General features: G+C 53.0%; 8 protein-coding genes across 8 annotated transcripts; 2 read left to right on the forward strand and 6 right to left on the reverse strand.

Moving 5' to 3' along the window:
* Nucleotides 1–111: 111 nt before the first annotated feature.
* On the reverse strand, nucleotides 112–1,022 carry MAA_04355 (2-keto-4-pentenoate hydratase; the record flags this gene model as incomplete). The annotated part of the gene is made up of 3 exons (XM_007822353.1): nucleotides 112–539; nucleotides 629–840; nucleotides 961–1,022. 3 exons carry the CDS (start codon nucleotides 1,020–1,022, stop codon nucleotides 112–114), a joined length of 702 nt encoding a protein of 233 aa, XP_007820544.1.
* A 707-nt stretch (nucleotides 1,023–1,729) lies between these two features.
* MAA_04354 (cullin-3) lies at nucleotides 1,730–4,603 on the reverse strand (the record flags this gene model as incomplete). Its single annotated transcript, XM_007822352.1, has 3 exons — nucleotides 1,730–1,907; nucleotides 1,976–4,248; nucleotides 4,535–4,603. 3 exons carry the CDS (start codon nucleotides 4,601–4,603, stop codon nucleotides 1,730–1,732), a joined length of 2,520 nt encoding a protein of 839 aa, XP_007820543.1.
* Nucleotides 4,604–5,215: 612 nt separating this feature from the next.
* MAA_04353 (small nuclear ribonucleoprotein Sm D1) lies at nucleotides 5,216–5,799 on the forward strand (the record flags this gene model as incomplete). The annotated part of the gene is made up of 3 exons (XM_007822351.1): nucleotides 5,216–5,229; nucleotides 5,332–5,381; nucleotides 5,498–5,799. The coding sequence occupies 3 exons, from the start codon at nucleotides 5,216–5,218 to the stop codon at nucleotides 5,797–5,799; spliced, it is 366 nt and encodes a 121-aa protein (XP_007820542.1).
* Nucleotides 5,800–6,344: 545 nt separating this feature from the next.
* On the reverse strand, nucleotides 6,345–7,088 carry MAA_04352 (uncharacterized protein; the record flags this gene model as incomplete). Its single annotated transcript, XM_007822350.2, has 1 exon — nucleotides 6,345–7,088. The coding sequence occupies one exon, from the start codon at nucleotides 7,086–7,088 to the stop codon at nucleotides 6,345–6,347; it is 744 nt and encodes a 247-aa protein (XP_007820541.2).
* An 833-nt stretch (nucleotides 7,089–7,921) lies between these two features.
* MAA_04351 (nonselective cation channel) lies at nucleotides 7,922–10,427 on the reverse strand (the record flags this gene model as incomplete). Its single annotated transcript, XM_007822349.2, has 5 exons — nucleotides 7,922–8,755; nucleotides 8,807–8,870; nucleotides 8,930–9,247; nucleotides 9,324–9,975; nucleotides 10,118–10,427. 5 exons carry the CDS (start codon nucleotides 10,425–10,427, stop codon nucleotides 7,922–7,924), a joined length of 2,178 nt encoding a protein of 725 aa, XP_007820540.2.
* An 831-nt stretch (nucleotides 10,428–11,258) lies between these two features.
* On the reverse strand, nucleotides 11,259–12,507 carry MAA_04350 (Serine/threonine-protein kinase, active site protein; the record flags this gene model as incomplete). The annotated part of the gene is made up of 3 exons (XM_007822348.1): nucleotides 11,259–11,643; nucleotides 11,721–12,337; nucleotides 12,409–12,507. The coding sequence occupies 3 exons, from the start codon at nucleotides 12,505–12,507 to the stop codon at nucleotides 11,259–11,261; spliced, it is 1,101 nt and encodes a 366-aa protein (XP_007820539.1).
* Nucleotides 12,508–14,421: 1,914 nt separating this feature from the next.
* MAA_04349 (CCAAT-binding transcription factor subunit B) lies at nucleotides 14,422–15,183 on the reverse strand (the record flags this gene model as incomplete). Its single annotated transcript, XM_007822347.1, has 1 exon — nucleotides 14,422–15,183. One exon carries the CDS (start codon nucleotides 15,181–15,183, stop codon nucleotides 14,422–14,424), a length of 762 nt encoding a protein of 253 aa, XP_007820538.1.
* A 3,723-nt stretch (nucleotides 15,184–18,906) lies between these two features.
* On the forward strand, nucleotides 18,907–19,209 carry MAA_11209 (ABC transporter Cdr4; the record flags this gene model as incomplete). Its single annotated transcript, XM_011413189.1, has 1 exon — nucleotides 18,907–19,209. The coding sequence occupies one exon, from the start codon at nucleotides 18,907–18,909 to the stop codon at nucleotides 19,207–19,209; it is 303 nt and encodes a 100-aa protein (XP_011411491.1).
* Nucleotides 19,210–23,170: the final 3,961 nt, after the last annotated feature.

Consider the following 23,170-nt stretch of genomic DNA (forward strand, 5'->3'; position numbering starts at 1 on the left):
AAAGATAATAATAAATCTACGTCATCCAGTTTCCCTGCCAATTCCGTCAACGTACAAGGCCCCCCGCCGCTAATACACCACCGTCCATGCAGCCCTGGCCCAAGTCTCAACTCATGTCTCAGCAAACACGTACGAAGAAGGCGACTGCTCAACCCTGACCTCCATCTTGCCCTCCTCCACCTCCCTCCCGCCGACCCTCAAGCCGGCCCTCATGACATCCCCCGGCACAACGGGCCCGACGCCCGCCGGCGTCCCCGTCAGCACGATATCGCCAGGCTGCAGCGTCATGACCCTGGAGATGTCGCTCATAATCCGGGGGATCTGGTAAATCATCAACCCCGTAGAGCCCTTCTGCCTCGTCTCGCCATTCACCTCCAAGAACAGCTCCACGTCCTGCGGGTCGCTAATGGCCGTCTTGGGAATCACGTTGCTCATGGGGAGAAACGTGTCGAAGCCCTTGGCAATGTCCCACGGCAGGCCCTTCCTCTTAGCCTCGTCCTGGACGTTGCGGGCCGTCATGTCGATGGCGACGGCGTACGCTATTCACGTTCACTTAGCACACGTCCCACTCTGTGCACGGCAGCGAATGTTCACGGGGCCAAATCGGGGGGAAAAGAGGGCACCCTACCCTTGATGGCTTCCAGAGCGCCCTGTCTGTCGTCGGCGTGGAGATCCCGCACCATCTTGCCTATTACGAGGGCTAGCTCGACCTCGAAGTGCATCTTGACGCCTCTTGGCTGCAGGCACGGCCCCTCGCCAGGCAGGACGATGGACGACGGCGGCTTGAGGAAGAAGAATGGCTGCTTGGGCTTCATGTTCTTCAGCTCGGCGATGTGGTCCCTGCGGATGGGTCAGCTGCACGTTCTGTCTAGGGGGTCGCGGATGCGTGAATGAGTGAGTGAGTGAATGAATGAATGAATGTCAGAGTCGGCTTGGGGGTCGGGGGCGGCAAGTTCGTACGCGTAATTGCGGCCGATGCAGACTACTTTGCCGGCCTGCTTGAGGGGCGACTGCGCGGCCATGGTGGCCATTGTCCTTCTGAGGGCGAACATGGCGAGTATAGGGAGGATGAGGAGCGAATGCTCGGTTTATGGGAGAGATGCACGGTGTTGATTAGGGAGGCAAGGGCGTGCAGTGAGTTTTGTGACGCTTTTTTTTTTTGGAGGTTGATGGATGAAGCTTGGTGGCCGAGAGTCGGAGCTCACTCAACCTTGGTTGTTCCTCGGCTGGGGTTCCGGCTTTCTGGAGGCCAGTGGGGAGGAGGTGTGAGGCATGCTCGAGATATGGATTGGCACTGAGGGCATGGAATGCCTAGGATTTGAACGAGTCTCTTGTTTCTAGGTTTGAATTGTCGGCGTACGTGAAACTAGGTGGGAATACTGCGAGGGCCAATGGTAACACGGCGAGTAACCAAGTTGCACGCACGCCGCCGAACTGTACGCTCCCTACCAAGTGCCTACATAGGTAGGTGCTCGTAGTTGTACGTCTGGCACCGACACAGCACACAAATTTCGGCACGATAATGGCAATAGTATGCATCTAGTAACATGGCATCTAACTTCGTAAACCAGCAGCAGCCGCTAATAACAGAGATGTAAGTAATCCTTCCATCGCCTTGCCATGCAACCCAAAACCTCCCGCGATGCAAGAATCTCCAATTGTGCTATGGAATCCCCCAAACCCGTTCTGCGCCGTTACAAATGTTCATGACTTCGTGAGAGACAACCACTCATGCCACGTAGCGGTACATTGACGGCGCCCCTTCTTCGTCCGGTCGCTCCAGGTATTCCCGCCCAATCAAGTCCTCGATCCGCTTCTTGATGAGAGACACCTCGGGCTTGAATCGGCCGACAAGTTGTGAGAGAACCTCACTAACTAGCTGCGAGTGGCTGAGTTCTTTTCGAGATCTTGAAAAAAAAGAAGAGTTAGCGGCGCTGTGGATACTACACAAGACTGAGGCGAGCCCGGAACATACTTCATGATTCTCACGATTGCAGCATCCACAATATGGGCCCTCGTCTGGTTATTCTTCTCTTCTGTAGTCTTTCTCTCCTGCGAGTCCTCGACCTTGGACACTGCGTTGATTATTGGTGCCTTGATGCGTACCGTCTTACTTTGGAAACTGGAGTTGAAGGCAAATTTGTCGCCGGGTTTGACGGATTTGGTGAGGGGATCCTTGGCCAACACTCGAGACTTTGGCGCCACTGCAATGGCTGTCAATGTCCTCATAAGGTCTGGCGTGGAGATGCTGGTCTTGGCTTGGATCTCTTCAAAAGAGAGGCTCTCACCATCTTGGAGGTCGTTGAAGAGCATCAACACAACCATGGCAAACGTGGGTACATTGATTTCATACCGCCTCTCCCTAGCCAACGCGCCAGACTTTCCAGGGATTGCGGGAAATATGCATTTGATATCAGCACTACCAGTTGTGCCGATCCACGTGAGTTTCCTCCCGTTCCTGCTGCTGAGGTAGAACTGCTCGAAGCTGGCCTGCATCCTCTGAACTTCGTGCGGGTAGTTGCAAGTGATGCGGGAGCTGTCGCCGATGGAAGCCTGCCGACCCATGACTTCCTGTGGCCAGTAGTTGGTGGTGAGCACGCTGACATTCAAGTCGATGACCTTTTCGCCGTCGCTGACGTTGCGGATGTGGTCCCGATATGTTGTTGTGAGCTCCGAGGACGTCACAAGATCCCGGAACATGCCTTCAAATTTGCTGGTAAACTGCTGTCCCAATTCCTGCTTCATGCGAGATATGATTTGCTTCTCCACATCGTGACTTTCAGACTTGCCATGAAGTAGTCTGCGAGCCAGGTGTCTCTGATAGTACGTCTGAAACATGTCCCTATCGAGAAGGTATCGAATCAGGACGATGGCCTTGTCCAGGACAACGTCCACTTCAGCCTCAGTCTTGCCTCTGATACCTCGTTTCAGATTGTCGTCGATAAAGAGTGACACATACTCGGAACTCCGGGCGAACATGTTGATAAAGTCAGAGAAACTTTTAGTGAGGCAAGTCTGGATAATAAGATCGTCCTGGAAACATTGCACTAACAAGTTATCAAACTTATCCTTGAGGCGTAGCACATCGTCAACCCATTTGACGGCAGCGGCAGTTTGTTGTGCAGCAGGGTTGAGCGCTTTGGTCTTGTCCCCCTCTGCGGGCTCGTCTCCATCAGCCTGGGCCGTTGAAAAGTCGGTATTTCGCAGGGCGGTTTCGATCTCGAGGCCTAGCTCGACAACACGCTTTTGTAAGATGTCTCGAACAGCCACCTTCTTGTCATCTACCCTGGAAATTAATCTGTATAATATCGATAGGTCACTGATCTTGTCATTATCAATCATCCACTTCAACCCACTGCCTTCGAGGGCGATGAATTCTGACAAATGCTTGGCAATGAGTTGTTCCTCGATTACTGCTGAAACCTTGGGCAATGTCTCCAGCTCGATTGTCGTGCCACACCTGTCTGCCTCCTCGTGCAAACGCCGCTGGGTATGCCGCAGCCACGTACTAGAGTCGGATTCTCGAAGAAGGCGCTGGCACTCGGCAGCATAGAATGATTCGCTGTTGCTCAAGAATCGAGGCTCAAACACCGTGAGATAGAGCTTGTTACTTTCATTCTCATCCTCGCCCTCGTAGAGACAACTGAGCATCCGACTGCAGCTACGTATTAGAGTCCTGTCAATGACGTCTCCTTCCCTTTCCATGTCGATCTGATCCAGAATAACAGAAATAAGAATATCAATGACACAATTAGTCGAATTGGTGTTGAGACAGGATCGCAGGATGTGGTCTCGGAAAAGAGCTATAGTAGTTGCGAATATCGGGACTCGATTTGGCTCTTGTTGTGTGTACCCTCTGTCCAGGTACATGAGAATATCCGCCGTCATGTTCATCGACATGTTGTGATCCTCCCAGGTATCCCGCAGTCCCTTGAGGAACTTTTCGCCCGTCTGACGACGTTCATTCACCGAGCTAGCCAAGTTCCTATCGATGCCGACATTGATCAAGCTTTTGGTCACCAATACCTCAATCTTGGGGATGACATGTTCGGCGAACCATTGTTCCTCGAACTGCTTGACTCTCTCATAAAGAACCCCGCCCTTCTTTTTCAAGACAATCTTGTAAGCGGCCCGATAAAGCTCCTCGAATGAGAGTCGGCCGCAACTTTTGTTATGAATATCTCGCAGAGCTTCCTTGAGCATGTTCCAACAGTTTTCAAAATCTCCATCTTCCCCTGCGGCATTCGGCTGCGAAGAGTATTTTGTTAGCCATAATTTTTTTTTTTTTTGGCGTTGTTGCAGGGTTATCAAACTGGTTCATCTGCCTGGTGCATGCGTGCTTCTTCTTCGGGGATTCAACAGCGAAAGAAGTGTCTCTCAACTGCTTCAGGTCATCTTGACAATGGTGAAGGAGAAGCTTTTGCAAATACCACTCTGAGATGAGAGAGGCTTTAAGAATTTTTGTTTGGAAAATACAAGCATTGTAATGTTGGACAGTTCATTGGCGTTGTGATTAAACCAGATGGCAACTTACACGAACAATGCGACGAGGCGGGCGGATGCGGCCAGCCCGCGCTCCCGCACCACCTCGCCCAGATATCATGATGGCATATACTCTTCCCGAACCCTTCCTCAACTTCCGCCGACCTAGGGTGCAAATCGAAACGGCCGTGAAGAACGCAGCAGACTGGTGGGGCAAGTGAAGCCAGATGAGGAGCTCAGGATGGCATGTGCCGGAGAGAGTAGTCGAATTCGCAAAGAAAGCTTGTCCAGTTGTAAATACAGCCCCTTACCCGCGGTATGGTGGCTGACAGGTAATACTAAATGCGACAAAAGATGCAGAAAATGAACGTGAGCGCCACGATGTAAAAAGAAGAGTACAGGGAACCGTTTGGTCTTCATCGTCGACAATGGAGGGACACACGCCCTGGTGGCTTAACCCCGGGTCTTATCGATAGGAACTTGTCCACCCGTGACCCGAGGCGCCCACTACGCGCCCCGTGCCAACAAACGAGGCGAGCCAATCTCGAAGTCACGTGCCCCCAGCTTCTGGCGGTCGTGTTTTTCCGGCCTAGCTTTTTTTTTTGCCTTGCCAAGCCAAAGCTTCGACCAGGCTGAGGGAGAGATTGTGTGAGGCGTGCGGCAACTGCATCAAGCGGGACACCGACGACAACCTTGATTCGACATTGCCTCCCGCACCTTATCACTGCCCAACATGAAGCTCGTTCGGTAAGTACACATTGAATTATGCATCAAATTTGAGAGAAGTCGCGTTGTTGTTTTTTTGCTTCCAATCGGCCGCACGTGGATGCTGATTGTTTCGCGACCTAGGTTCTTGATGAAGTGCGCCAACGAGACGGTGACGATTGAGTTGAAAAATGGTACGATACACCCTCCTCCTCGCCAATACGCTTGAACGCCCGAAACGAAGACTTTTCGGCTCGGTTGAATAATGAGCAAAAAGCGCATAGCTGACCTCCCCCCTCACCCCCCTCAGGCACCATCGTCCACGGCACCATCTCTTCCGTCTCACCGCAGATGAACACGGCCCTGCGCACCGTCAAGATGACCCCCAGAGGCCAAGATCCCATCTCCCTCGACACCATGAACATTCGAGGCTCCACAATCCGATACTTCATTCTCCCCGACTCTTTGCCCCTCGATACGCTATTAATCGACGACGCACCCAAGCCCAAGAACAAGGCCCGCAAGGAGGCCGAGCGGGGTGGACGCGGCGGCCGTGGAGGCAGGGGAGGCCCTAGAGGACGAGGGCGTGGACGCGGTCGTGGAAGAGGTTAAGTGCTTCCGGACTAGAGGAGACTGAAATTCGGATAAGACGACTGTGCAAGCGTTTCCTGATGCCAGCGAATCCACCAACGGTATTGATGAATGGCGGAGGATTTTTCAAATCCGCGCGGGGCGAGAAATTCGGCTTGAAGACAGTAACGACCAACGGATTGTTGATGTATAAAGGTGGCTAGCTGGGCAAAAAAATGAATGGCGGGTTGGAATAGCGCAGGTGACATGTGGAAGTTGTTTCATCACGATTATGGTCGCACATTCGATGGTATTGGCGTTATGGGATGTTTGGTCACCACTAAATAAAACAATTCAGACATGCCTTCATTTTGCATTGCCCAACGCGTCATGTTTGTCTCTACGCTATAGCTATACAGATGTACGCCCGCCAGCCAAGTAGACAGGCCCTTTTCCTCGGAAAAAGTTAGACCAGCAAGCGTGTACAAGTCGCTCCCTCGCCCTTCCACCATGGTATATCAAGGACCTCGCCTCAATCCCACTAGCATCTCGTCATCACGCCCCAAGCCCAGCACTCCCAGCCCCCGTCAGCCTCTCCATATCCTCAAAACACACAGCTTCTCCCACCCCGCCGTCTTGCCACTGCTCCCAACAACCTCAACCCTCCAGGACCCCTCGAGCTCGCCAATCCTCCTCGCCACCTCCTCGGGCCGGTTCTGCCTACACAGCAACAAGTACGCGCACCCCCTCGCCGACAAGACCCCCGGCAGCATCCCAACCAGCCTCTCCGTCGTCTCCATGCCGTCTCTGCCCCCCGCGTACGACAGGCTCAGCAAGTAGCTCTCGTCGTCCCAGCTCGGCTCCCCGCCGTCGTCGTCCGCAAACGTCCCCGGCCGCACGGGCATCTCCGGCGTCGGCACATACGGCGGGTTAAACACCAGCACATCCACCTCGTGCGGCCTCAGCGCGCTCGCGAGGTCCCCCGTCCACGAGCCCAGGTACATGCCGTGCGAGTCGGCGTGGGCAGCCGCCGCCGTGAGGACGGTCTGCACAGTGGCCCGGCAGGCAAAGGCATTCATGTCGACGCCGCAGGCGAGCAGGTGGCGGTGGCCGAAGAGCGTGCGCGCGTGGGCGTTGAGAAAGGCGACGACGATGCCGGAGCCGGTGCCAATCTCGAGGACCAGCGGCGCGGGCGACGAGGACGGGAAGGCCGTTTGGAGAAAGGCCGTTTCCGAAGGGGAAGAGAGCGTGTCCAGGAGGAGGAAGGAGTCTTCGGCCGGTTCGTACACGCGCGAGTACGGCACGTGGGATGTATCTGGCGTTGGAAGCATCTTGAGCGGCGGGGTGTTGATGGAGGCGGGCCGTGAGGGCGTCAATGATGAACGATTTGGGGGTTTTACTTGCGTTGTTGGAAAAAATAAACAAGAGAGGGAGAGATTTAATGAGCTGTGACTTGATTGGGTATAATATCCTGCTTGTAAAGCTAGACGTGTGAAAAGCTCGGTTCTTCAGTGTACGACGAACAACGCTCCATGTTGAAAAACTTGGAGGGGCATCACGAACTCCCTCTCCCCCCACATCCAACGTACAAAAGCCCAGCCCACCAGCCATCTTGCGACTTTCACAAAACAACACACCTACACCCTGTGCCCCTCAAATCGACTCCCCAGTCATCCTCGTCCGGGCCCGCGCCAATCTTCAAACCCCATCCCATACTTTCCACCACCCGTATCAAGTTCCGATCATATGGGATGCCCAGCGCCTCATTACAACGCGGACACGCCCTCGTGACTGTGTTGTAAAATCTCGGCCTCTCCTTGGTAGCTCCAGCACCGCACACGAACGACGGACAAGTTGAGAATCCCATGAGGGGGGCGCAGCCATTCGTGATGATAGCCCATGTGTGGAGGCAGGTTTTGTTATGGAAATAGGTTACTGTGCACATTTTCGGTCCTTCTGCACAAGACGATTTAAGGAATCGGTGTAGGTTCAGCTTTACGGATTGAAGGAAGGAGAACAAAAGTGCAAAAAGGTGTAAAAAGGAGAAGGAAGAGAAAAAAACAAGGGAACTGCGGTTGCATGGCCACAAATTCATTGACAGCTGGCAAATGCTATGGTAGTGAATCACACAAAACGCCTCGCTAACATGGATGGATGAATGTGCCTATTGTTGCCCAGCAAACGATGACTCCGTGGTAAATCCCTCGGTCGGCTCTCTCAAGGTACTACCCTCTCCTAGTTCATCATCCTCTGAAGTATCAGTGATGACCTCATCGTCGACCGAAACCAATTTCGAAAGCAGCAGCTCCATTTTCTGCATCGACTTCTCCATAGACTCCAACCTAGCCTCCACGTTCATAGTGTCTCCGTTGAACGAGCCCCTCATTTTATCCGGAAACATAGAGTCCCTACGCGATGGTTTCCGAACCTGAGGCACTACTCCCTCCGCCGTCGTTTGTCTCGTAAACTGGCGTCGTATAAGGTGTTGTGTTAAATGGTCGTCCGCTGCAATTTCTGGATGCGCGTCTTCCGGGGGTGTAACTTGGAACACGGCGCGAAGATAGCGATGGGCAGAGAGCTGCCATTTTTGCCAAAACCATTTCTTTGCGCGGGGGTATATGGTGCGGTTTACGGCTTTGGACGTCCATATGATTCGGCGCTCAGCTACAGCGATAATAAGGAGCAGAGGGAGGTTGACAAGGCGAACAGTGGCGACGTGTATCTTGTGAAACCAGCGGGGGCTGACGACAAACTTGAGTGGTAGAAGGAAGAAGACCGCCAGGAGATTGAAAGGGGGCTGATATGCGAAGACGGCATCGGCTTTGACTCCTTCAAGGGTTAGGACAGCTCGGCGGAACTGAATTTCTGACGTTGCGTTGGCCGAAATATTACTAAAGGTGTTTGAGAGCATGGACACGAGGATCGTGAGAAAGAGTGTGTTGCCGAGAAATGCGAACGCCACCATCAGACTTGGGCCAAGGAGCCAGTGGAATTCAGTCTTGCCAAGTTAGTCATTCGATTTTGACAGCTGTGGTGATTGGAGACTCACTGATCGCTGAATGCCGGTACCGTCCAGTCCAAACCAAATATAAATCATCCATTTCGATATCGTTCTACGTACACATTGAAACTTAGCAATGAAGCGTGATGCAATACGCACACACAAACTTACACAATAGGATGCGCTCCTTCGCCCAGCCACAGGAGACTGAGAAGAAACCCAAAAAAACACCAGGCCGATAATGCAGTGAGGAAGAAAAAGTCTGCCATCATTGATCTTAAACACAGTAGGACAAGGTTCTCGGAAAGTAGGGTGAATGCCAATCGAGGTACCAACATGGGAGCCGCAAGTGCGAGCACATCAAAGGCTTGTTCTCCCGGTCCCAACTGGCCTACGCGCCAACCATGTAGTCGAAGCATCACGTAGATTGAGTAAATGCAAATGAACCCAACGTCCAAGAAAGACCACAGATTTTGGGTATAGACGCCCCTATAGCATAGACTCGTCAGCAAACCAAGGCAGTGAGCCGTACAGGTGAAATTGCCCTCGGAGAAATCATACGTACCATCCGTGCGCCAAAATGGTAGCAAACTGATCCAATCCCCAGCCAAACGCATAGATATCAAAGGCGGCCTCCAGCACGGTCAGCCTGTTCCTCTCTCTTTCAAGCATAACGCCAAGGTACAAGGCGAGGAGAATGGCAAACTGTATCGATTCAAGGATATTTCGGTTCCGCGGCACAATTAGACGATACTGGTTCAGCAATGGTGACTTCCGCGGGTCATACAAGGATATAGGCTTCAACTTGTAGTGATCCGGTATGATGTCCCAAAAGGTCGACGGAGTGTAGATGATGCGGCCTTCGTAAATGGCGTTTATGATGCGGTGGCAGGTGCTTGAGCTGAGGAAGTGCTTGCTCTCGGTCAAGATGGCAACCTCGAGAGACGGCAGTGTGCGGTGATAGGTCCATGCCGTCTTGACCTCGGCCTCTTCCCGGATATGATCGGGGGCGTTCTGAAACGGCTCAAACCCAGCGACGAGAACATTGGCAAGCAGCAGAAGACCTTCGGGACCCTCGTGGTCTTCACCCAACCGCCGGAGAATCCGTGTAGCAATGAGCTCGCAAAGGGTAGCGCGTGTCCAATTCACATTGTGCCGTGTGCTAGAGTAAGACTCTTCCAAGAGGAATTGAGCTCGGTTGACTAGCAAGCAGTAAACTGATGAGAGGATTAGTCCTGAGGGCTCGTTTTCACCCACCACCCTGTGCTATTCCCAGGCTCCCCATCATTTTTTGTTTTGTTTTATTATTTATTTCGAGAAGACGGGGGTGCAAGGGGGATTTGAAGAATTCAAACTTACTGATGGAAATATCATCCAACTCGTAAAACTTATCCACCAAGGGCCTAATAACGGTGACGTTTATCCTCACGTCCCTCAACTGCTCCAGACTCAGGTAATCCTCGACAACGCTGAGAATGTCTCTCCGGATTCGGTGAATATTGGTATACACAGGTAAATGGCTATGCGGACTCGTCATACAGCTGTACATCTGCTCCCCCGCGTCATCATTCGCGCCACGATAGTCGGAATCCAGCCTGTCCAGCAAAGGGCGGCGCTCTTCAACGGGCAGCGGCGGCAGGGTAATGTGCCGCTTGCGGTCCGGGGCCATGAAAGACGGGTACGCACAGGTGTTGCAGATGCAATGTGTAACGACGAAACTATGATATTTGATATTAACTAGGAGGGCGGAGGATTGGCGGGCATGGAGGCGTGGGCAAGGCGCGTGTGGACTGAAGGAGACGAGGAAGCATTGAAGCAGCCGACATTGACATGGAAGCCTGCATGTGGCCCATACGGCAGTCGGTCAGTGCGTCATCGCGCCGTTGGGCTGCAGCGATGCAGCGATCAATGGAACAACTGCTTCCATGTCCAGCGCTGTGCAACCCCGTGCTTGCCAGTGCTGCTTGGGGCCATGCGGGGAACACCAATAGAATGCTTCGCCACCCCGTGCCGCCATTATGCGTCGCGTGTCAGCCATGTATGCTACAACACCAAAGTGCCATCGACCGGACTCTCGCGCTCCAATTGTTGTCCATAGTTGTACGAAATAGTTGTTACAGTACTCCGTAGTTACTGCATAAAGAGATAGTATACCAGACAGTAAGTGGGCAGGACTGAGCGCCCCGCGAGTCGGACAAGAGACCCCAGCCAGGTCCACTAAAGCTAGATTAACAAGTCAATCCAATGTCAAGTCGCACCCAACGTGCGCTCTTTCCCTCCGATGAGGCAACATCACCGAAACCAAAAAATGAGCTCTGCACACACACAGCCGAGTACAGCCGAAGCTTACCGGAATCATCAGACATCTTCGTCACGTCACGTTCCAGTAATCTGACTCTCGGCATCATCTCACAAGTACCCAAAATCACAGGTCAATAAACCACTGCTTCTGACTCGTAAGACCCCGTGTCACACCATCCCATACACAGCTCCCCGGATTCTACAGCTTCGAACCAGCCTTGCCGTCCGCCTCCTGGGCCAGCTCCCACGCAAACTCAGCCAGCGGCACCCTCGTAACGGCATGCTGCTTCGCCTTTTCACTGCTCGCCTGCCTCCTCGCGTACCTGGCCGCGATGCCCTGGCACACGGCGGCCAGCTTGAAGATATTAAACGCCATGCCCCAGCTCATGTCAGGCTGCGGGTTGTAACCCGTGATGGCGGCATACCACTGCAGCAGCTGCGCCTCGGTCGGCAGGCCCGGCGTGCGGCCGGGCAAGAAGCCCTTTGCTGACTCTGGCGCAGCCCCCGAGTGGCGAGCCGTGTAGAACTGCATAAGCAGGTTGCACACGTCGGAGAGCGGGTGGCCGACGGTGGACATTTCCCAGCTATTTCAATTTCAGTCCATTAGTACAAAGGCGAGTACGAGAAAGGATACCTCCCCCGAAAAGGAGAAAAGACGTACTCCAAGATTCCAATCACCCTCGGCTCCGTCTTGTGAAAGACCAAGTTATCAATCTTGTAATCCCCATGCACCAGCGTTGTCCGATCAGCCGGCTGCCGCTGCTCGTTCATAAAGAACCCGACCGTCTCCTCGAACCGCGGCAGCCGGCCGACCTTCTCGCCCGTTTCCACATCCTCAATCGCCTCCTGCGCCATGCAAATCGTGCTCCACGTCTGAATCTGGCGGTTGTAGAAGCCGCTCGGCTTCCCGTACTGCCCCAGCCCAACCTTTTTGTAGTCGACGGCGTGGAAGCGCGCCAGCGTCTCAATCGCGGCCTTCCACATGGCGGTCCTCTCCTGCGGGCTCACGTCGGGCAGCGTAAAATCCTCGATGATGCGGCCGTCCAGAAACTCCATGATGTAGAATGGCGTGCCGATGATGGAGTCGTCCTCGCAGAGGCAGTAGGTCTTGGGGACGGCGACGTCGGTGTTTTCGAGGGCATGCATGATGCGGTACTCGCGCTCGACTTTGTGCGCCGTCTTGGAGACGAGTTTGCCGGGGGGCTTTTTGCGCATGACAAACTTGCGCGCGTCGGCGGCCGTGATTTGGTACGTCGGGTTGGATTGACCAAAGCCGAACTGTTCATTTTCGCGTTATCAGGTGATGGAGAAGAAGAGAGAGGGAGGGGACTGCAGAGTGTCGTAGATACCTGCTTCAGGTCAATCGGCAGCTTAATCTCGGGCACATTTTCGCCAAGGAACTTGCTGAAGGCAACCTCGTCGATGGGCTGACGAACTCTGCCCGCCATTGCGAATCGTCACGGCCCGCGGCGTGCGTGATCCAAGCCCGAACGAATATCCAAGGCTTCTAGAAGTAGAGCTCGAGCTTCCCCCTCGGCACCACCAGCACCAATTGCGTCACCAGAAAGGGACTGGATGTATGTGTACTCGAGGCACCAGCAAATCGATTCGCAGACGGCACACAAAAAAAAGTCCCTAGCACAAAGGAAGAAATTAAAGAAATGCCCTCAAAACAATCTACAAGCTGAAGCAGTTGCAAAATCCAGACTCGCGTGACGTTGGAATTGGGAAGGAGGGGGAGCTTGTAAGTAGTCCGCACTTGCAGCCTCCAAGATGCCGAGGTTCCTGGGGTAAATACCTGCACCTCGAGATCCTCGGGAGAAACACCCACCGGTATCCACCAGCCGAGAGACCACAAAGTGACACCAACCGATCTCTTCCCGCGGCTGCCCGCCAAATCGGATCCAGCAACCTCGAACCCAGGCCAGGCATGGATGGAGAAAGGCATCGGCCAGTCGATGGCTTTGTCTCTCCGCCTCCATCCCCTTGTTCGACGGGTTGACGGGCTGACCGGGCCAGGATGGGGGCCATGACGGAGGGAGGGCCATCCATCCCATCCCATCCCATCCGCCTTGATTCTATTTGCTGGCCACCGGCTGTTGACACCCAAAACGCCCGTTCGGTCGATTTCTCACACCTCATTTTGGTTGGCCAATTGTTCTCGTCACTCCCCCAAATTATACTCGTGGCACAGCATGTCGCTCAATGCAACGTGCATCCATCTACCGCCAAAATGCCTACGCCTACACACTGGCACGATTCGTTAAATTGTTTAATCACACGCAGCAAGCGTCGTCACAAGCCACCTCGTAATAGAAAAACGAATACCAAGAAATCAATTTACATACAGCAACTGATATCACGGTAATATCCGGTGACGGACTACCCTAGTTGAATCTATATCCATCACATCGCCCAAAAGTAGGGGTCCCCTCCCCCTTTTTTCCTTCTTCTCCCGGGAATGTGTCCTGACATCATTTTCTCTTTCCAGCTTGCTTCGGCATGTCTCTTGTTTTTGTGTTGTTTTGGAGAACCATATTTTGTACCTTTTTTTGGAGGGGGGAGGACGGGAGGGGCGCTTTTTACATCGTTTCCCTCTTCCTCCCTCCTTGTAGAATTCCAATCCTGGCTGCCCATTCCAAGTTGCCAGGTGCTTGCTAGCCATGTGCCAGCCGTAACGCACCAGTCATGCTCCTCGTAGATGCTCTGTATTTTTGCCAATCCAGCGGCAAAAACAAAAGCTGGGCAGCCTTGAAGAAAATAAAACAGAAAAGAGAACACTTCTCAGTGTAAAGAAGAAATAGTTGTCAATATGGTAAAGAGAAAATAGAGAGAAGGTTGAGGTAGAAAGAGGGCAAGACAGAAAGAGAGTGTAAGTGAGAGACAACAGAGAATGAGAGACACAGGGAACAAGGGTATCCATCGTTTCGATTCATCCATGCATTCTGACCATCCCGTAATCCCAAGTTTCCGCCCATCCCTTCCATGATGAGCATCGGTATGCTGTTGCCAGTCCATGTGTGTAATTAAAGCAAATCCAGCCTTTCGCCACAAGTTGTTCCAAGTCTTGGTGTCCCGCCAACTCTTAAGTTACACAGAGGTCACAAACAGGATATCCCAAATCAGAGACCCTTTCCACGGGCATTGCTTTCTGCGGCCCTGCCAAACACCCAGTTCCCACACAAAAAAGGGGGGGCAAGCAAACTAAGAAAATAAAGAGCTGCTCGAAATACCCGGAAATTATAGTAAAATAAAATGAGGACGGTGCAACAGATACTTCTGCCATCATGACATCGTGAAATATACAGGCTGCTAAACAATTGCTGGTCCTCCTCCCGCGCTGCCAAAACCCATCCGGCATCTCAGCTATCATCCTCTGCTGCGTCTTCTTCTGAATTTTGTGCGTCTGTCTTGGATTTCTTGTTGGGCGACCGGGCCTCGGCTTCAGACTTGCGCTTGCTTCCCACAGATTCTGTCGGCTTGTCGCTGGTATTGTCGCCACCTTCAACCTTGGCTCCGTCTTCTCCTTTTGCCTCTCTCTCCATGGCAGCAACCTCTTCAGCCGTCAAGAAGCGGCCGCCGGGGCCACGGGGCCGTCGCATAGCATGGTTGTGACGTGATTCATGTAGGTACGGCTTGCGGCCCTTGGATGTGAGTCGTAGTTGCTCCTCTAGTCGCTGGCGGGCAACTCTGCGCTTCAGAATACGGTGGAACTGTTTCGCGTTGACGTAGAGAGGAGACTCTTCAGCACCGCCAGCAGGCATTTCAGGCGATTGAGGGTGTGGCATCGCTTGCCCAGGTGGTATTTGCGGCGGCGCAACCGGCCTTCCTGCGGCGTGGTTCATCATGCCCTGGGCATTGGGCATACCTGGACTTGTAACTTGGCTCATCCTTCGGGGCATTTGCGACATGTTGTTCATTCTCGGCGACTGCCGGCTGTCCTTCTTGGAGCCATCGGCCATTCTTGGTGAGGTCTGAGGCATGCTGGGATCCGAGTGCATGTAGGGGTAATTTGAGCCGGAGGCAGCGGCTGTGGCAGCCATTGCGGCGGCCTGAATACCGGGCATGCCATACGGAACTTGTTGCATGCCTTGCTGCGGCACGCCGTATTGTGGTTGATACATGTTTGGTGTTTTGCGTGCTCGACGGTTGAACAAGCGCCAACTGGGTAACGGAGCCCGCCAGAGGACGTTTGGCGAGAATGACGCGAGCGTGTGTGTGGGGGAACGAATGAGAAAAGGAGGGGCCTCAAGCAGCACTTAAGGACACGGCAGCCAAGCAAAGAGGTTTCGAGGGCAGATAACGAATAGTCGCGACGGGTCGACGCTGTGGCGAGTATAGCTGCTTAAAATGCACAGCCTTGCTTGGGTTCGAGTTGGGCACGGTTACTCCCGGCAGGGCCCTTGGTCACTTGGCTAAGGCAGGCCGTCAGTCGCAAAGCCGCTGGCTGTACAGGCACCCAAGGCTCCGGTAGAGGGTGTGTGAGCTGGCACGACGACGTAGTGCCAAAACAAAAATTAAATTCAGGGCGATGGTGGCCTCCAAGGGTCGGCCAGAGGCGCCTGCAGATTGACGTCGTAGTCGAGGGAAAGCGGCCTGAAATCCAGCCACAGCTCGACGTTTAAAATTGTTGCCCTCAAAGGCGGGAGAGGCGCGGGCTGCTGCAAGAAAGATGAGCAAGGCCGTCTGCTTGACGATGAGCCGCAGCAGCCGAGAAGACGACAACAACCTGTCCAACCACGGCGGTTAGCTACGCTGCACACAGGCAAAGGAAAAAGCAGATTCAACAATGTTGTCAGTGGATTTTCCGTCTCAACAAGAGCCGGGGGAAGGCAGACAGAGGGTTGTTAGCCAAGCTTGGGTGGCCACACTTGTGATGCGTTGGCAGCCCCCTCAATGCTCATGCAGGCCAGGGACCGACTGCACTACCCAGGTCCACCGAGCCCAACTGCGCCAACAGCCAGACTGCAATGCAGTCATAGCGGTCATCGCAGCAGCTCCGGTGGCCACAAGGGATCAGAAGCCGTGGCGAAAGCCGAGGGTCGTGGTCGCATAGCTGGGCATGGCACGAGCAGCACGACTGCCTGCCTTCAGTGCCGCGGCAGATCAACAAACAGCTCACAATCAGTCAGTGGCCGTCGAGATAGATGCTCTCGGCGCAAACGCCAGCAGGCTGGTGGCCGAGCTGTACCTCATCCCATCCTGACGGTATTCGGGAGGGGGTTTCTTTCGGGGTGGTGGTGTGAACGCAGGCAATGCTTGTTTTAGCATGTAGAGACCGGTAGGTACCTTGCACAAGAGCTGCCTCCAAGGTAGCATGGCAGGAACAAGACCCAAGATGATATGTGAGTTGAGCGCACGCCGCAGATTGCACAAGCTGGAGATGGAAGAGCGCTTGCTCGTCTCGACTCTACTGCTCGTGAGATGCAATCGCTACGACGGCGAATGCTAGTGAGGCTGGACGCGTCCGTAACAACGCGGACAACAAGTGGCGATGGCACAGGCGCATGGCGAGTGAACCAGTCGACAAGGCTCTCGCAGCCTCGGATTCAAAGACGGCAATATGATGTGCGAGCGCGCAAATGGCGAGGCATTGTGCGAGTGAGGGGCGAAGCGTGTGTAGACAGAGATCAAGTACAAGAAGAGGCAAAAGAAAAGAAGGAGAAAAAAAAGGAAGAACAAGCACAGTGGCAAAGAAGCGCGCAGTCAGGGAGGTATATGGCGACGGGCAGAATATCAAGACCAAGAACAACGCCAGGATGGGCGCTAATAGAATGGCGCCAACGGTTGATGCGTGGTTCTATTGAAATGATAATAAGGAAGCTTCGCAACTGCGCATACCTTGTTTCCCGTGTGACACAAGCCGTGTCCTATTGCAATGGCGCGACGGAGCTCAATGACGGAGCTCGTTGAGACGCGACGAAGCTCTTTGCGCCCTGATTGATAGCGACTCAAATGAAGACAGTCAAAACGCGCAGCGATGCGCAGTCACCTGATGGCAAAAGCGGCCAATGAAGAGGGCGAAAAGGATGATGGCGACGATGATAGGCCTTTTGCGATCACGAAGCTGCGATGAGGTCGAATGGGCGACGCGCAAAAATCGGGAGCTGATTTGCTGAGGAGAAGGGAGTGGGCGGTTTTTGGGACAGAGCTCGACGACGTCGAGTGGTGGAGAGCTGGAAGAAGAGGAGCCGGGTTCCCAATTTCCCAGGTCCCAACGTTCCCAGTTCTTAGTTCCAGAGGCTATTGGAGAGGTGCCGCCCGGTTTCCGGTAACAAGGCTGCCGATGTCCGACAAGGCGGGGAGCAATACTGGTACTAGTACTCCGTAGTAGTAGTACATGAGTACACACCGCGCCGCCCTGGTGGAGATGGCCCGATGCAGACAACCAGCCCGGTCGCGGGGGTCCAACAAGTCGAGAATAGGATGAAATAAAAATAAAAATAAAATAAAATAAATTCAAGTATAGTAAAGGTAAAGGCAAAAGGTCGATGTGCCCAGCCGGGGCGGGATGGAAATGGGGCGGGCAGCGACGCGGCGCGGCGCAGTTCTGAGATGAGGAAATTTCAATGTTGAAAAATGGACTTGCAGAGTCAGCGCGCAGGGCTGGCGCTCAGCGCAATGCACGAGTGCGCAGTGCGTGTAGCCAGCGCCCAAGTGCTCTGTACGTCAAAGCCGGTGTCTGCTCGTGCCAGTAAGCCACTTCTCACCTGTCTGGGCAGGTACGGAGTACCTGGGAAGCACTTGAGCCGCCTGTTGAGGCTCAGAACCCGGACCTGGTGCCGGAGCTGCACCTCCAAATGTCCAAAGCCAGCGGCTCTAACGCTTATTGCCAGCACGGCACTAGCGATGAAGAGAGGCGCGAGGCGGTTAGTCGTCGATGGCTCTCACACAGGCGCCCGGCTGGTCTGAGCTGGTTGCAATGACAGGCCAGCTGGCCGCCGACGAACGGGTTAGTTGGCGCAAACTGGCTCGAGCTTTGCCCTCTATTTCCCTTTTGTCTCGCTCAGGCTCGCTCTGACTGGACGTTGGGGCGCGCGCAAGGCACCAAGTAGTACGGGGTACCGAACACCTCGACAGATAGTCGAGTTGCTGTGAATGGCTGGGGCAGCCTGGTCGGCGAATGGTGAGTCTGGTTGTGCCACAGAGATGGGGGGGCGCACCAGACGCGTTAGGATGGATGTCAAGGTCTGGTGTGTCAACTGGTCTTTTGTCCTTTTGGTGCGACCTCAACAGCGGTGGCCGTTGAGTGGACGATGAAAGAGCCGTTGGGTGGGATTGATTGGCTGTTGTGTGAGAGGGAATTGAATGGCTGGCTGTCAAAGAGACGACGGTACATGCATGAAAATGCGAGGATGTGATTTGATTTGATTGCTGAGGCGGGGGCCCTGGCCTCTTTTAACACTTGTTACTGGCTGATTCAGCGTCTTGGTGGGTCCTGAACACAAGACCCACTTGGCCACTAGCTGGCTGCGCGACTTTGCTGTTGATTTGCTAGGAGATGACATGATGCACGGACCAGTTTCTCTCGTGAACATGACCGAGAGCTTTTTGCCATGTACGGAGTACGGGGTACATACTAATATGTACTCCATATGCGAGGAGCGTAAGGTTTTGGGTCTCAGTCTACTCCGTAGTCACGGTTCCCACTGCGGGACATGGCCAGCTTGCTGCTCGTCTTTTCTTTCTTTCTTTCTTTCTTTCTCACTCACTGCTCGGCTTAAAGCATGAGAAAAGCTGTTTGATAGTCCATCACCCTTCATCCCTCCTCACGTACAAGAATTGTTGCGTGTGCCGGGCCACCCTGGCGCATTGGTCCATTGGTCCAGACTGTGCTGAAGACTCCCATGTCACAGCTGCCATGGCCACCCAAGTTGGAGGAAGGACGAGCTGCTCCACATGTCTACGAGCGGTGGCTAAGATACTTTGATGGGCTGAGCTTCCCACCCACGCTCCTCGGCTCCCACTCCCGCACTTTGAACGAGCAAGACACGACAAGCAACGAGGTGACAAGGTTGCTCAAACACAGCACTGTAGCACTGCTCCGTAGCTCCCAGGCGTACCATGTTCTCGCCATGCTCCGCTCTTTGCACAATATGGACCCGCTCCACGAGGATAGGTGGTACGAGAACATGAGAACTGAGGTATGAGACGGGTCACCCCCTGCTCACCGTGCTTTGCGTGCCTACCTTCGGAGTATGGAGTACTCCGTACCCTTAGGTATGTATGTATGTACATTGTAGGGAAGGAGGCAAGAGGACGCAGAGGGCACTTTCCAGCGCAATTGCTTGCACTCTGTCTTTTTTTTTTGTCCTGGTTTTTTAGTGTTTTTTTGTTCTCGATCGACAGGGATGATCAGTCGTGTCTTGATCTGCTCCGCTCTGCTCTGCATCGTCCGAGTTAGCCGTCCCAGCAGCCATCATCATCCAGTCAGTAGTAGTACTTTAAGCCAGCAATCGTGACTCATCAACCACCACAGCCACGGGGCCATCCCCCAACCCTCAACATTGAACGAATCCGGCGTCGGCCCCAAGTAGTAGTAGTACCACCCCGTCCGTCTTGAGCGCCGTGGTTACTCGACAGGGTCCTTAATTGCCAGAGGGAATTGATGGCTTCAGAACCCCGAAGGCATTGCGCTGTCGGGCAGCTCACTGGCCCCCCATACCTCTTCAAGTTCTATCTCTTTCTGTCCTCGTCCCTTCTCTAGCCACCACACACAAGGCCCCTCTGACTCAAAACATTTGTCTCCCACAGCCGCACGCTCTTCGTTCGCATCCCGCACTTCGCCGCCCGTGACAGAAGTACACCTCTTCTGCCGGCTCTCCGGCTGTACGAGCGACTTTTAATTGATTACGCGGCGTAGTTTGAAACGTTGTATTCGTGATGTTTGCCAGACCTACCTACTTAAGTAGGTAGGTGCCCTAGTAGGAACCTGGGCAGTCTGAGGATAGAGAGGGATGCAGCACTGTGCCGAGTACGCAAGAGCCGCAAGCTTTTGTCCGTCCTCCACCCACCTCCTCATCATGATCCTTTGATCCAGCCCCCAACTTTTGGACACACTGAGGTCTTGTACTACTCCGTTCGTCGGAGCACTCGGTATGCTTCAGTTATTTGCACCCCCACTTCTTTGGCTTGCAAAGAGGATCGTGGAAACGAGACAGCTCCCCAAGTATGTGTATGCGTGCAAGGTTGCCCGAAAAGTCAGAAATTTATTCTCGTTTGCAAAATTTGCCGTTCTCTGCAGTCTCCTTGGAAGAACGATCAACAGTTTGTTTCTATTGTGGCTGACCCTTCATGTGTCGATGAGCTGGCATCAGGATAATACGACATTGGACCAAGACAGGCACACAGGCTGAGTTTCGTCCGTTGGTCAGGGAATTCACAAGACTGTCACCACTGAAGTTTTGGTCTACTGACCACTCCGTACGGAGAACTTTGTCCTCTGATGCTGACCAGCTCTACCCCTGCCAGAAATTCTAGGCTAAAATTAGTCCGAGAGCTTTCCCGTTTCGCCTGCGTGTGTTGGCAAGTTGAGTGCATGATTGCAATTTAGGCACTGTATAGACACGGAAAAGAGAAACTGTTATCACAGTGCCATCGTTTTGGGTCAAACCCCTACTGCAATGTGATGGGCGACATGATACCTGGTCCTGGTGATGGAATCATGCACGGAACTTGGCCACCTGTAGCCGCGCTACAATATCTCAGCAGCGTGCGAAAACTACAGAAGTGTGAGTGTACGGAGTGTGTTTCCATCTGTTTGTTTGTTTGTTAGTCACGTTTATCGTCCAAAGGTCGTGGTAAGAACCCGGTACCCGAGAAACGCCATGTTTCTTTTCCATGAGAGCTAAGGATGCCACAAAAAGTCGGTGAGCTGGAGAAGCCGCCTCAGTACTCGGTATGCCTCGCCGTTGACAGAATATCTTCATGGTTTCGACAAGCGGGGGCATGATGGACCAGCCTCGTGTCTTTCCAACATGTTTCGGTCGGTCTCCTCGATACGTCCACGACAGAACCGAGCGCAACAGCACCATGCAAAGTGGCCAGGATGCGGTTTCTCTCGTCCCGTGCTAACGCATGCCTTTTCATGGGACATGATTGCCACCACTTTTGGAGTGCGCTGTCGGGCAGCTGGGTTGCATGGTCGCCGCTTACTACTGGCCATCCTTGGCTTATGGGCCAAGTTCCAAGGCATCAACCGCGAATCCCGCCACTTAGACGGTCATTTTGTCCACATGACTGGCCAGAAAATCTCTAGGATTCTGGTCACTCTTAGTGGCTAGGGCCGGGAACGGGATTTCTCGTGTTCTCTCACCAGCTGCCAGGCGCCTGGGAGGCGCAAATTCAAGATGTGTTACTCCGTAATAGCGCAAAAACGGTATTTCAGGTACTCTGTATTGCCAAGAATTGCTTTTGCGCAGCTGCAAAGTGTCAATCAATTGCCTGCTGTGTACGGAGTACTCCGTATTGTCTCGTTGCAATAAATTCGTAGTGTTGCTCCGTAGACAACTGTGAGTTGGCACAGCAAACTCAGCGCCTTGCATCCAGCTCTTTGCACTGACTGAGACTGGCTATGCAAGTACCACAGAATCTCGTTGCCATATCAAGATTAACTGCGTCTGTCCAGCCGCAAGTAATAATAGTGTCGTCTTTGACTATATCAGACTCATGATAAAGGAGCATCTTCTGCGACGTCCAGCGGCTTGCCTGTTGATGACTGGCTGGCTTGTGCAGGCTCCAAATGCAAAATTATCGTTGGTATGACGTATAACATGCATTCTGTGCGAAATTATTGCATGCCCATCGACTTGAATGTTCTGTTCTTCAGCCCCGCGCGTCCGTATTTGGAGGAGTTTCTGGGCACTTACTTGTTGTTCGCTGGCCTATTCTCAATGTCACATCCCCCTTATTGCTCTCGGCGAGTATGCATCTGAATCACACACAGCCTCTAGCCAAACTTGTTTGAGCGAGCACGTTGCCGCGCGACGCATCGATTTCTGGCTTCTCATTTGACGCTCAATGACGGGTGTTGCCGCCACGGGCCGTTTGACATGGGCGGTAGTTTGTGTCGTCTGATTCGCCGCTAAAAAGAGCTAGATGTCAAGGCTCTTTACCAGGCCGCCTTGATTCAATACAAATAATGGTCTGTTTGATGTTTGTTTAAGCATAATTAGCCCAGATTGCTTAAAACATACCTCAGGGCTGTCTGGAGTGCCTCATTATTATTATTGATTTGATAGTTGTATGGTGAGAATTGGCCCGCTTTGACATCATATCTGTTAACGCGGGCCAAGGAAGGTGCTCCTCTCATGAGACTTATTTCAAAATCAAATTATGAAATTGCTCGTCTTCAGATTTGTATGCCCCTTTTTTTCGGTGCGTTTGGGCATGGCTTTGTTGTTTATTAAACTTGGTGTATATCGAACATAAAATCGGTTCTCGAAGGAATGCGCCAAGTGTATCGCCAGCTCAAAGCCAGCAATCTTCTCGATGCGACCACGATTTTGATCATCAGGATTCTTGTACGTTTCCATGCTGCTAATAAGTCTTTGTCAATGAGTTTTGTGTTGGTATTTCAACTAAACACAACCACCCTTTGGGTTTGGCCAAGACTCGCAGCATAATGTCGCCGTGAATCCATCTGTTTTCGAAGACAAGAACGCTGCCGAGTGGCAATATTGCCAATCAAAAGTGAGCACTTACATGCAAGGCACGAAAAGGCTTTGTGCCTATAAGTTAGTGTGATAATCCGATATTTTATCGCTCACTGAGTTCCACTAGGCCACAGCAGCCAACGCTAACACAAGTGAAAACTTGAGTCCAAAACTCTGGTGTAGGTTATGCAAAACCGTGGACTGTTGTTCATGGTAGATGTTTCTCGTCCAAAAGTCTTGTAACGTCAAGTACGCGAAAAATCCGAATCCTGCCAATCAAGACCTTCGCCTAGGTTGCATAAGTTATCTTGAAATATATCTTAGACTCCTACCTGTGCAAAACATCAACAGTCCTCCTCCATATCAACATTCAAATCGTTTGCGGATCAAGCTCCCTCTTATCGGACCGAACTTTTCTCTCGTTTAGGTAGGTCTTCCAGACTATTTCAGTCACTGA

The sequence above is a fragment of the Metarhizium robertsii genome, assembly GCF_000187425.2.
Source record: "Metarhizium robertsii ARSEF 23 chromosome Unknown MAA_Scf_5, whole genome shotgun sequence".
In the NCBI taxonomy this organism is placed as follows: Eukaryota; Fungi; Ascomycota; class Sordariomycetes; order Hypocreales; family Clavicipitaceae; genus Metarhizium; species Metarhizium robertsii.